This window comes from Macrobrachium nipponense, chromosome 12 (genome assembly GCF_015104395.2).
Source record: "Macrobrachium nipponense isolate FS-2020 chromosome 12, ASM1510439v2, whole genome shotgun sequence".
In the NCBI taxonomy this organism is placed as follows: Eukaryota; Metazoa; Arthropoda; class Malacostraca; order Decapoda; family Palaemonidae; genus Macrobrachium; species Macrobrachium nipponense.
Genome location: NC_087205.1, coordinates 47,715,016 through 47,726,027, shown reverse-complemented (window position 1 = coordinate 47,726,027; position 11,012 = coordinate 47,715,016). Strand labels below are relative to the sequence as shown.

Below are 11,012 nucleotides of genomic sequence, written 5' to 3'. Positions count from 1 at the left end.
GAGACGTAACGATCCTTAGGAGGTTGCGTGGCAGGTGTCGATAATGTCTGGTGCAAAGATCTTCTCAGTTGGCAAGATCAACTGCCTGCCGAATCCGAACGGTGCTCTTTCACCAGGGGAGGTATTGCCAGGAGATCTGTGGAGGGTTAATGGGGACGTCCACTAGTAGGACCTTTATTCGGCTACATTGAGGACGAAGAGACTTTCCGCTATAACTGCTCATTCCTGTTCTCGATCCAGGAGCAGCAGCGATAGATGCCCCTTATCTCTGGGAATTGGACAGGGATGGACCTTTATGCCTTTCCCCCGTTCAAGATCTTGGGGGAAGTAATAAGGAAGTTTGCAGCGTCGGAAGGGATGAGAATGACGTTGATCGCCCCACTTTGGCCTGCGAAAGAATGGTTCACAGAGGTCATGTCCTTCTTAGTAGACTTCCCAAGGACGCTACCCTTGAGGATAGATCTACTCAGACAGCCCCACTTCAAGAGGTACCACAAAAACCTCTCCGCTCTGAGTCTGACTGCGTTCAGACTATAAAAAAGTTGGCCAGAGCGAGAGGTTTTTCAAGACCAGTGGCAAGAGCTATTGCCAATGCAAGGAGAGCTTCCTCTCGTGCAGTGTACCAATCGAAGTGGGCCGCTTTCAGGAGTTGGTGTAGAAAGAAGGGCATTTCCTCTACCGACGACCTCTGTGAATCAAATAGCAGACTTCCTCCTTTACCTAAGGAATGATTTAAAGCTGGCAGTCCTGACAATAAAAGGCTACAGGAGTGTGTTGTCGGCAGTTTTTAGACACAGAGGCCTAGACTTAGCTGATAACAAGGACCTTCACGATCTCTTAAGATCCTTTGAGACCACGAAGGTGGCTCATCCTAAGCTGCTTCCTGGAACTTGGACGTGGTCTTGAAGTTCTGATGTCCAGTCCGTTCGAACCTCTCCATGCTGCATCTTTGAGGGACGTTACCAGAAAGGCTGTTTTCCTAACTGCTATGCGACGGCGAAGAGAGTTAGCAAAATTCAAGCCATCAGCAAGCATGTTGGATCTAAAGGGCATAATGCCGTTTGTTCATTGAGCCCAATATTTCTGGCCAAAAATAAAAACCCGTCCAACCCTTGGCCCAATAGCTTTGAGATCAAGGGGATGGCTGAAATTATTGGACGAGAGCCAGAGAGAGTCCTGTTCCTGTCAGGGGCTCTCAAATTTTATTTGCGGAAGACGAAGGAATGTCGAAGTCCTTCAAGCAACTTGTGGTGTTCGGTAAGAAGGCCAGACTTGCCGATGTCTAAGAATGCTCTGTCGTTCTTCTTGAGAGACACCATCAAGGAGGCTCATTCATCTTGTAAGGAAAGTGATCTGAAACTGTTGAAAGTGAATGCTCACGAAGAGGAGTTATCCTTTATTAAAAGAGTGAAATGGATAGATTTTTGAATTTCTTTAAAATACGATCTCGTAATATGAATTTTGTAATTACAGTTATATAAACATTTTTATTATTATTATTATTTAAAAGTATTAAAAACATATAGTACATGTACTATGAAAATCCTTGAGTCAGTAAATGAGGAGGGAGAGAGAGAGAGAGAGAGAGAGAGAGAGAGAGAGAGAGAGGAGAGAAATTGCTGAACACTTTGGTGCAACAACACAACACTCCTCCCCCTCCAGTCCCATTACTTATATTGACAGCTTTAGTACCTGGAGTTAGAGAGAAGAAGACTGGGATTTTCCTTCATTCTTACATAATTTTTCAAACTTCTAAACTAAAACCTTACTAATTCACATTAGTATTTTCTTTAATGAATTGATATTATTGCTGTATACATTAATATTAATATTTGAAACTAGTAAATCATTTATTTATCATACAAAAAAAAACATACATCTCTGTAAGAGAGAGAGAGAGAGAGAGAGAGAGAGAGAGAGAGAGAGAGAGAGAGAGAGAATTACTATTTTTATTATTATGTGATATCATTTATCTTATTGTAACTTACTAATACAGTATTAATCTAATTAGTATTTGAAAATTAGTAAATCATTTTTGTACGATAAAAATGTATTTAGTCATGAAAATAACATCAAATCACTAATTAGTGGTTATTTTTGCCGGAAAAATCGCGAATAGCGAATCCCCCGCAAATAATGGGTAGACATGGCCCAGAGAGAAATCCGGGACTCAGTGAGTCCGCAAATCCGGATAATGTGAATATGGGGTCCACTGTACATTTTATATATATACCCAGCAAACACACAAGTATTGGTCATACATTGACCCATTGCCGGAGATCCAGACTTTCGGCATTGGTACAAATGATCAGTAGTATTGTCCAATTTATATCCATTATCCGTTTGCACGGCCCCCTAATGGCACTGTGTTGTAAGAACGTTGGGGCAATACATGCAATCCATAATCATGCCAATGCATTGTTGGGACCAGTAGTGGAACCAACTTTGGACTACCAAACTTTCCTATTTGGGCAGATACTTGGTACGATTACCAGTATCCAATGTATGTTTCCAATTATGGATGCCAGATAATTCCAATGCATGATATGAAGAATAAATGTGTATCTATGTACATCACTTGCTGTATCTAAAGTTTGAAAATAAAAAAACTATACAATGAAAAATCGGAATCCTTTGGCAGTTTCAGTGGTCCTTAGACACGTGATCAAACCCCACCCACTGGAAAGAATGTTAGAAGCTCGATCTCCTTACTTTACCTTTTATCAGCAATATAGTTACATGCATAAAACATTGTATAGTTTATTTTCAAACTTTAGCTACAACAGGGTGATGTACATAGATATAAAACATTTCTTTCATAGTCTTCTGGACAAAATGTATACCCTTAATGTATCTGTATGTTGCAATATTCATCTAAATTTATTTGATAAAGTAGTATAGGGTGATGTGGCAAGTATTTAGGTATTGACAAAACTATTTGAAAATAATTGAAAACACTTATGCAAACATATATCAGTCAATAGAAACAAATCAATACTCTGTTAAAAACTGTTCTGTGATCAAGTATTGTGGCTGTCATGTAAACAATAATTTCAATAAATGCATTAACACATAAAAAAATGGGATTCCATTATACTGGTGTTTAACATCAAAATACATAGTCACAGTTAAATTTTTATTAGAAGGCAAAAAATGGTTAACAAAACAGTTGCAGTAACTAGTACCATATATATATATATACATGAAACACCCACTGCATTCTCTATATCTCACTACATACTACATAAACTCCTTAATTGTTTAATATATCTGATTTCTATATACAATATTTTACAAAAGCTAGCTGATGATGTAGTCAAGGAAATTATTAATATTCATGGATTTCTGTCTAATGTTTGTTGTGACTTCGTACAAGATGGTACATCCATTTAATTAAAAAAAAAAGTAATGCAGGAACACAAACTGCCATTCATTAAGTACAGCACTGTATGTACTAGATAAATGGATGTGGCATCTTGCATGAAGTCACAACAAACATTAGACAGAAAAGAATGATACTTCTCTACATCAAATTATTCATTTAAATATAATACAAATTATTCATTTAAATATTATAAAAATCTAATCAAGAGACTGACAATAATAAGATAAATTTGAGTGATAAACAAATTACATGAATATTTATAATTCCCTTGACAACAGTCAGCAGAAGTGCTCTATATTATATTCCTTCAGGATCTTCACCAAAATTAGGTTGATATGAATTGGGATTCTCATCTGACTTTGCTGACTGTGCAAGTCTTTTGGTCTTTTCCTTCAAAGTATCTGTCACAGTGCATAGCATAGTTTTCCCTACTTCAGTTTCATCAGTTGATAATTGTGTCTTGTTCACCAGAATATCTGAAAAGGATAATCAATATTAGTAAATTGCATATCTGCAGTACTACGCATAGTCCAACAATATAAAAGCCTTTATATTCAGTTACTTATACACTATATATTATTACAATTTGAGTTAAAAATCTAAGTTAGAAAAGCAGAAACCTCTGAACCCAAGGGGTCAAGTAGGAAAAAGTAACCCTATACAGGAAGGTAAAAGTGACAAGAAAAAAATGGTGCAACTTTGTGTACTCTCAAGCAAGTGAACTCAAATCCAAGACAGTGGAAGACATTGGTACAGAGGCTATGGCAGTATCCAACTTTAGAAGTTTTTGATGTCAAAAGGTTTAATTCATTTAAAGGGTTAACAATTAAGGTTTAAGTCCTTTTTAACTTTGTGGGATTTGATTTTGGTGTTAACCCCTGCCAAGGCTAAATGATAATGGCACTTATGGTTTCTGTGCTTTAACATTACACTGCACTTTTATAAATGGGATTACTTTGCATTACTTTTAAACTATTCTGAATGTGTGGATGAAAATACAAATGCAACTCATGTTTTTGAAGGTTCACCATACATACTTATATTTTGACTATATACCAGCATCCATGGCACTTCACTGCATCTGCATCCCCATCTAAAAGCTAGCAATAGGCAGTACTACAAAGTGCCAATTTACACACTGCAAAAGCCATACCCTACACCTAACAGCATTATACAGCACTCACTTATTATAATTCCACACAGTGTCGTGTTCTTGAACCCTTTCTTGCATGTATTTGTTTTAGTCTTACAGCCAAGATGACCTTCCCAGTTGAACTCATACTGGAGTCCACTTGTCATGCAGAAGTCAATCATGGTTTTGACTGCTGCTTTGACGGTTGCTCCCCCAAGAATCTGGAGTCGATGTACCTAGAAATAACATTCAATAAGACTGGTTATACGAAAGTTTTTGATAATCATTAGTAATGAAATCATTCTACACACTATGGCCTTTTCTTATCTTTAGTAATGTCCAAAGTAAAAGTTTCAGTACTGAAGCGTAATAAACATCATTGTGCATATCACGGTAACTGACATGTAGCTTACCAGTGACTTTCTAAGTGCACTGTCCCCATTTATCTGTTGTTCAAAGTCCTCAAAGTCTACCATATCTTTGTATTGGTAGCAATCCGTCCAGCAGAGATAAATCAGGTCCAGTGGGTGCAGCAGCCTGAGTTTGTTTCAAATGTTCGATGGTACCTATCATTATTTCTAGTGACTTCTGCTGATCTTGCACCCTACTTTCCAATTTTGTCATTGTCATCACAAGAGGTCGCATCACTTCCACTATAAGAGGTCGCAAGACTGAAAAAGAAATCAATATTTTCCAATATCTAACAAGAAAAGTGTTATTTAAATGTAGTTAGCACAAATCTCTTTTCATAAATAGCTTCACCAACACAGGAAATAAAAGCTGATTTACAATATTCAATTTACTGAAAAATGAGGAAACTGTCACAGATACTCTTTGGAAATCTGGATAAGCAAAAAGAAAAAAAAGGTTGATAGCCCCCGCCCCACACAACAGATTGCCAAGCAATTAGTAAGCTAGGAGAAGACATTATTTCACATCCATCGTTGTTTTAAACAAAATTTTCACCACTAGTTTGCTTGTGTATGTGAATTATTTTCTACAGTAGGCTTTTTTTATTCCCCATGCAAAGTTCTCTATATTTCCTTAAATTTTTCTTTTTGCATGACGATTCAAGGTCCATGTACTTGCCATAATGAAACAATCCCCAGCTTCACAATTCTTGAACATACAGGGGACCTGAGACAGAAAAAATATCAAAGATATGGGTGTGGGAGAAGCTTATTTTTGGCTTTGTTGTCCTAATTGAAAGTGGGTGGAACCAATTTTATGAATGGCAAAGCAACTAGTGGGAGGTGTGATGTAAATTAATTAGCAGAGGGAGAATTCAGATCTGGATTGAAAGGTAAGGTAAAGTTGTGTTGTTGGTGGAGACATCCAGCCAGGTCAGGGAAACAAACATGGCAGAAGGTGGAAAACAACAGGTCATGAAAATTGAAGTCAGAATGAATTCCAGGGGTAGGCAGGTCAACCCTTCAGAAAAGGCCGGCCAAAGTAAAAGAAGCAATAGATAAAACTCTAGAGGAGTGACGTCTCCTTGTTAGGGACATCAAAGAATGTTCAAAAGGTAGGCCTCATGAACACAGTAAGCTAATAGATTTAGACCACGACGATGATTTTTTAGCTACATCCACCCACAAGGAATCGACAAGTGATAAAAATTCATGCCCATGTGGGCAATGCAAGGTCCAGCTAGGCCCAGAAGACGAAAGCCAAGTGTGATAAATGCAAAAAATGGTTCTGCACAGGCCTAAACAAGCCTCAAATGAAGAATTTCTTGAGGTCGATAAAAATGACAGAAAAGGAAAAAGGCCTAGATTGGTATTGCAGTTACTCAAAGAAGATTGCAGATCATGCAAAGAGAAATTAGAAAAGCAATTGAAGAAACTGAGAAATTGCTGAAAACAAGCTTATATAGGTATTGCATGAGATGCTAAGAGGAAGCAAACACTAGTATTTGATAGAATGTAATGGAGGGTACAGGCAAAAAGGGTCAATAAGTCAGGATGAGGAAATTGCTATGAGAAAGGATAAAGGAAAAATCCCAGATCACCAAGAATTTTGGAAATATGGTGTTGGATGGAATAAAAAGTGCAGAGAAGTAAAAAGGAGAATAAATCAATTGGAGTAACTAAGGTTACTCAAAGCAAGAAGATTGCAGATCACGACAAAGAAAAATTAGAAAAAAGCGATTGGAGAAACGGAGGAAACTGCAAGAAAACAGGACAGTCAGCAATCATTGGAGCTTCATGGAAGACCTGAAAACCTAGTGAAGAATATGGAAAACAAACAAGGTACAATCACAGAAAGGACCACTAAAATAATGTCAAGACTAGAGAGTAACTCACCTAACCCTGACAACAAGCAATGCTTGAATAGCGAAGCCCTGAATAGGGACCACGATTAACAGAGGGTTGGAAAGAAACAAAGAACATGGGGTAAAATCAAAGTGCACCTAAAGATAAGATAAGCTACAAGAGCAGAGTGCAGGTTCTTTACGACAGGAAAGTGCAAGTAAGGAGACTCTTGTGAGTACCTGCGCTTACGACAGGAAAGTGCAAGAAAGGAGAGACTTTGAGTACCTGGCACCCCTACGACAGGAAAGTGCAAGAAAGGAGACTCTTGGTGAGTATACCGCACAAAAGAGGTAAACCAAAGGACAGTATACGTACAAGTTCTACAAAGAGGGTTATTATTGTAAATATACAGGAAACTGTAAATACAGCCACAGAGTCATTAGCCAGAATAGGACTATAGTACGACGAAATTCGGTAGACCAAAGATGAGAATGTAAGCGTTTCAAAGAGGGCCACTGCAAATATGGTAGAAACTGTAAATACAGTCACAGAATCAGAAGCCAAAATAGGGCTATAATAAATGGAAAGGCAAGATACCAAGAAATAAGACATGTGACTATGAGCCAGAATAAAAAGGAGCAAGCAGAGATGAGGGGGATGAGCAGTATATGTGCAGGTTTTTCAAAGAAAAAAAAAATCAATCAAGAAATAGCAGAAGAAGCAATCAAGAGCCCTTTATGGACAATTGTGGGACAAATAGCTTGGTGAATACATGTACCAAATATATTATAGAAATTAATGGAATGAGATATGCCAAAAAAGGTACCAAGAAATGAGACAAGTTGACTATGAACCAGAATAAAAGAGCAAGCAGATCAGGATGAGCAGTATATGTGCAGGTTTTTCAAAACCAAGATCAATCAAAGAAATAATAGAAGAGCAATTAAGAGCCCCTTATGGACAATGTTGGACAAAAAGCTTGGTGAACACATGTACCAAATATAATATAGAAATTAATGGAATGAGGAATGCCAAAAAAGCACTGAATAAGGAAATAAAGATAAGAATTAATCAAGATATCTAAGAGACTTTCAAACAAAAGAGGAAAGAAATAAAGAAGCTGAGGTTCACAGATAACTTCGAGGAAAACAAAAACATAATGGAACTGGAAACAAAGGACGCATGTATCATAATGAAAGCCAGACTGAATATGTTGAACTTAAAGGCTAGCTTCATGGGTAAATTTCAGGACGAGGTCTGTGATATATGCAGTGGGAGAGGACATCACCGAACATTTATTCATGTGTAAATCAATTAAAAAAACAGATCAGGACATATATACACGGAAATCTCCTAACAGAAAACTGGGGGAATACATAAGGATAGCCCACAAAAATTAAGAATGTTCTTATACCTGGAAAGCGATGGATGTAAAGCTAAATGTAGGATTTGCCCTTGCCCTGCATCAGTTATAATTAAGAAAAAGAAATGAAAGGGGGTTGGGTTAAAATTAAAGTAGAAATATTGTGTTATATCTAATTTGGAAACATCTTTAATTTTTGGGGGTTACTATTGTTGCAGAAAAGGACAATAGACATGAATTAAAATACAGGTAGTGTTCAAGTTACAATAATTTGTCTTACGATAATCCGATTTTACGATAGGGTTAACAATTATAACTGATACGACAATATTTTGAAATTATTTTAAAATTTCACGTTCGCAGTGGACGCAGGCAGCAGAGTAACTCAGGGAGCGAGAGAGACCAAAATTACAATAGCCTAAATTTATCCCGTCCTCTAGTTAAAAAAGTCTGAAAACAGCAAAAGAGAATGATGAAGGTATTGTTTTAACGTTTATTAATTTGTGTAAATGTAAATGTGTAGTCGTGAACAATCGAATGATAGTAAGCAATTACTGTAGTCATGTTATAAATGATGATATGTAGCATAGGAATGATATTTTTATGCATAAAGTTTATTTGCTATAGATCAAAGCTCAGCAAGGAAATATACTGCTAATGACTATCATGCAATAGCAACAAGGATAAAACTCCTGTAAACTTGTGCCATCGAAGACAACCCTAGATAAAATTAAGAGAAAATCATTTTATCAAAACTATTGGGCTTGAAAGAACACATTTTACAGTTTCTTTAGACCAATAAAAGATAGCGCAAAGCTTGCATTACGTTGAAACCAAGTGAAAATAGTGAACGGAATCATGTAATTTTTTTTTACACAAAAAAACATGCCCCTGATGCAATCTTTTAATGAAAAAAATAATTTAGTTCACAACCTTGTCTCATATAAATAAAGTATCTGGATATTCATTTATGCTAACTAGAAGCTAGAAAATTTGCTCATAATTGAGTTAAATATGGCGAAATAAACTTGTATGGGCCACCAACTGATTTCTAAATCAAAACATTCACCACTACCTAGGCTATATGTTAGTATTTTATAATGCAATAATACAAGAATACCTACAATATTATTGGATACAGTGAAGTGATGTAGAGCTTATTTTATAATTATATGCAGCCATCAGCAGCCTGACATCACTCAATTGTACTAATGTCTGACTGATTCTCGTTTTGTGTCCAATTTTTTTTCCTACTAATATATCATAGTCAGAATGCACTGAACCTCCAGAATTGGCTTATATCAATTAATAAATTACTATACCGTATGTGTAATATAGAGAATACTGTAGGCTACGCTACTGTATTCGTGTCTACACTAGGCCAACACTTTAGTTTTATTCAATTTCTTCGTACTGAATTTTCATAAGCACATATACCTAGCCTACATTGAACCTAGAAAATATGCTGAAACTAATAATTATTATACTGTATACCTATGTATAAAGTAGTGTAGGGTAGGCTACCCTATACCTATGTAGAGATGGTGCCTATTACCCTAGTGTAGGCTAGGGTATATTTGAGATATGATTTTTCCATAAGTAGGAGAATACCTGTAAACAGTTTTAAGTAACAAAGTTAAACTGAATAATGAGTAAAACTAACAAGGAAATAAGCTTAGGATCCAGGAACTACCTAACCCTAAGTTTTCCTAGAATGCCACTCATGACCTATCCGAAAATAACACAACTTACCTAGTAGCTACCATTCCGAGGTTGTCCTACTCTTAAAGAATTTAGCTTATTCATAGGTACTTGTTCCTCTTGATAGCCTAACCCACATAGCTAAACACATGAACCTAATATGCAAACACTTGCTACTCACAATTGTCTTCCAAAGCACGTTTATTCTTCATGGTGATGATTTTGCGCTTGCAGAAATGGTCAGCAGTAGTGCTCTTCAGACAGGACGATTTCATGGTTTTAAATTTGACCTCAGCCAGTCCACGTGATTGTAGTAGTAGTAGTAGGCGGTGTTTGTCTCTGAAACGGCTCCTCCCGTGCTTGTTGTTATTCCTCCTTTGTTTATGTTAGGTATCGGTAGATCTATATAACTATTACGCGGGGAGCTATTCTTCTTGGAGATCTTTATGGTTTTGTGCTCATAGAACAGATCAGTAGCACTGCACTTTCGAGAGTGAGGATGTTTGCGTTGCTGTACCTTTGTTCTTTACAGTTTTGAAGTTGAACACCCAGCGAGTGTAGTAGTAGTAGTAGTTGTAGAAGGCGGGGTTTGTCTTTAAAATGGTTCCCTTGCTTACTTTTCATTCATCCTGTGTTTGGTAAAGTTTTTTCTCTGTAATGCCATAGTTTTTTTTAATTCTTTCCTATTTTCAAAAGGTCTACAAATAAAAGCAAAAAGTATATTCCTCTTCATAGTGTCTTGGAATGTTTCAAATGAGTAGGTTTAACATAATTTCAAATTTGGCAAACATAAGAAAATGTGCCAAAAATATGCTAAGTAAAAAACCAGATTGGCATCCAAAATTTCAATTTGGCACATTGTTTTTTATTTTGACATATTGTTGGTTTTGCTTGTTTTCCAAATTTGATATATATATATATATATATATATATATATATATATATATATATATATATATATATATATACATATATGTATATAATATATATATAATAATATATATAATATATATATATATATATATATATAAATGGTTATCAATAATTCTCTTGAGGATTTTTTTTTTTTTGCTGATATGCAAATGTATTTTTTAAAGTCGCTTCAAAAGATCCAACTGTATTGTTTATGAATCAAACCACAGTTGGGTATCCAACACTGGAAAAGAGATAATCAAA

The 11,012-nt window shown here is 36.1% G+C and overlaps 2 protein-coding genes across 12 annotated transcripts in view; one reads left to right on the top strand and one right to left on the bottom strand.

Annotated features, from left to right (window-relative positions):
* The window catches only part of LOC135224515 (E3 ubiquitin-protein ligase MYCBP2-like), a 1,655,355-nt gene that overhangs the window by 581,870 nt on the left and 1,062,473 nt on the right, over nucleotides 1-11,012 (top strand). The gene's annotated exons all lie outside the window — the stretch shown is intronic.
* On the bottom strand, nucleotides 3,683-10,475 carry LOC135225080 (uncharacterized). Its single transcript, XM_064264342.1, has 4 exons — nucleotides 10,018-10,475; nucleotides 4,931-5,188; nucleotides 4,570-4,753; nucleotides 3,683-3,861 (listed from the first exon to the last, which is right to left on the bottom strand). The coding sequence occupies exons 2-4, from the start codon at nucleotides 4,991-4,993 to the stop codon at nucleotides 3,683-3,685; spliced, it is 426 nt and encodes a 141-aa protein (XP_064120412.1). The 5' UTR covers nucleotides 4,994-5,188; nucleotides 10,018-10,475.

Excerpts from the sequence above, each read along its gene's own strand:
- LOC135225080 (XM_064264342.1), bottom strand. The coding sequence starts at position 4,993 with ATGGTAGACTTTGAGGACTTTGAACAACAGATAAATGGGGACAGTGCA. Across the intron at positions 4,754-4,930 it reads GTGCACTTAGAAAGTCACTG|GTACATCGACTCCAGATTCT; the intron begins GTAAGCTACATG and ends TGTTATTTCTAG. Across the intron at positions 3,862-4,569 it reads ACTGTGTGGAATTATAATAA|ATATTCTGGTGAACAAGACA; the intron begins GTGAGTGCTGTA and ends TATCCTTTTCAG.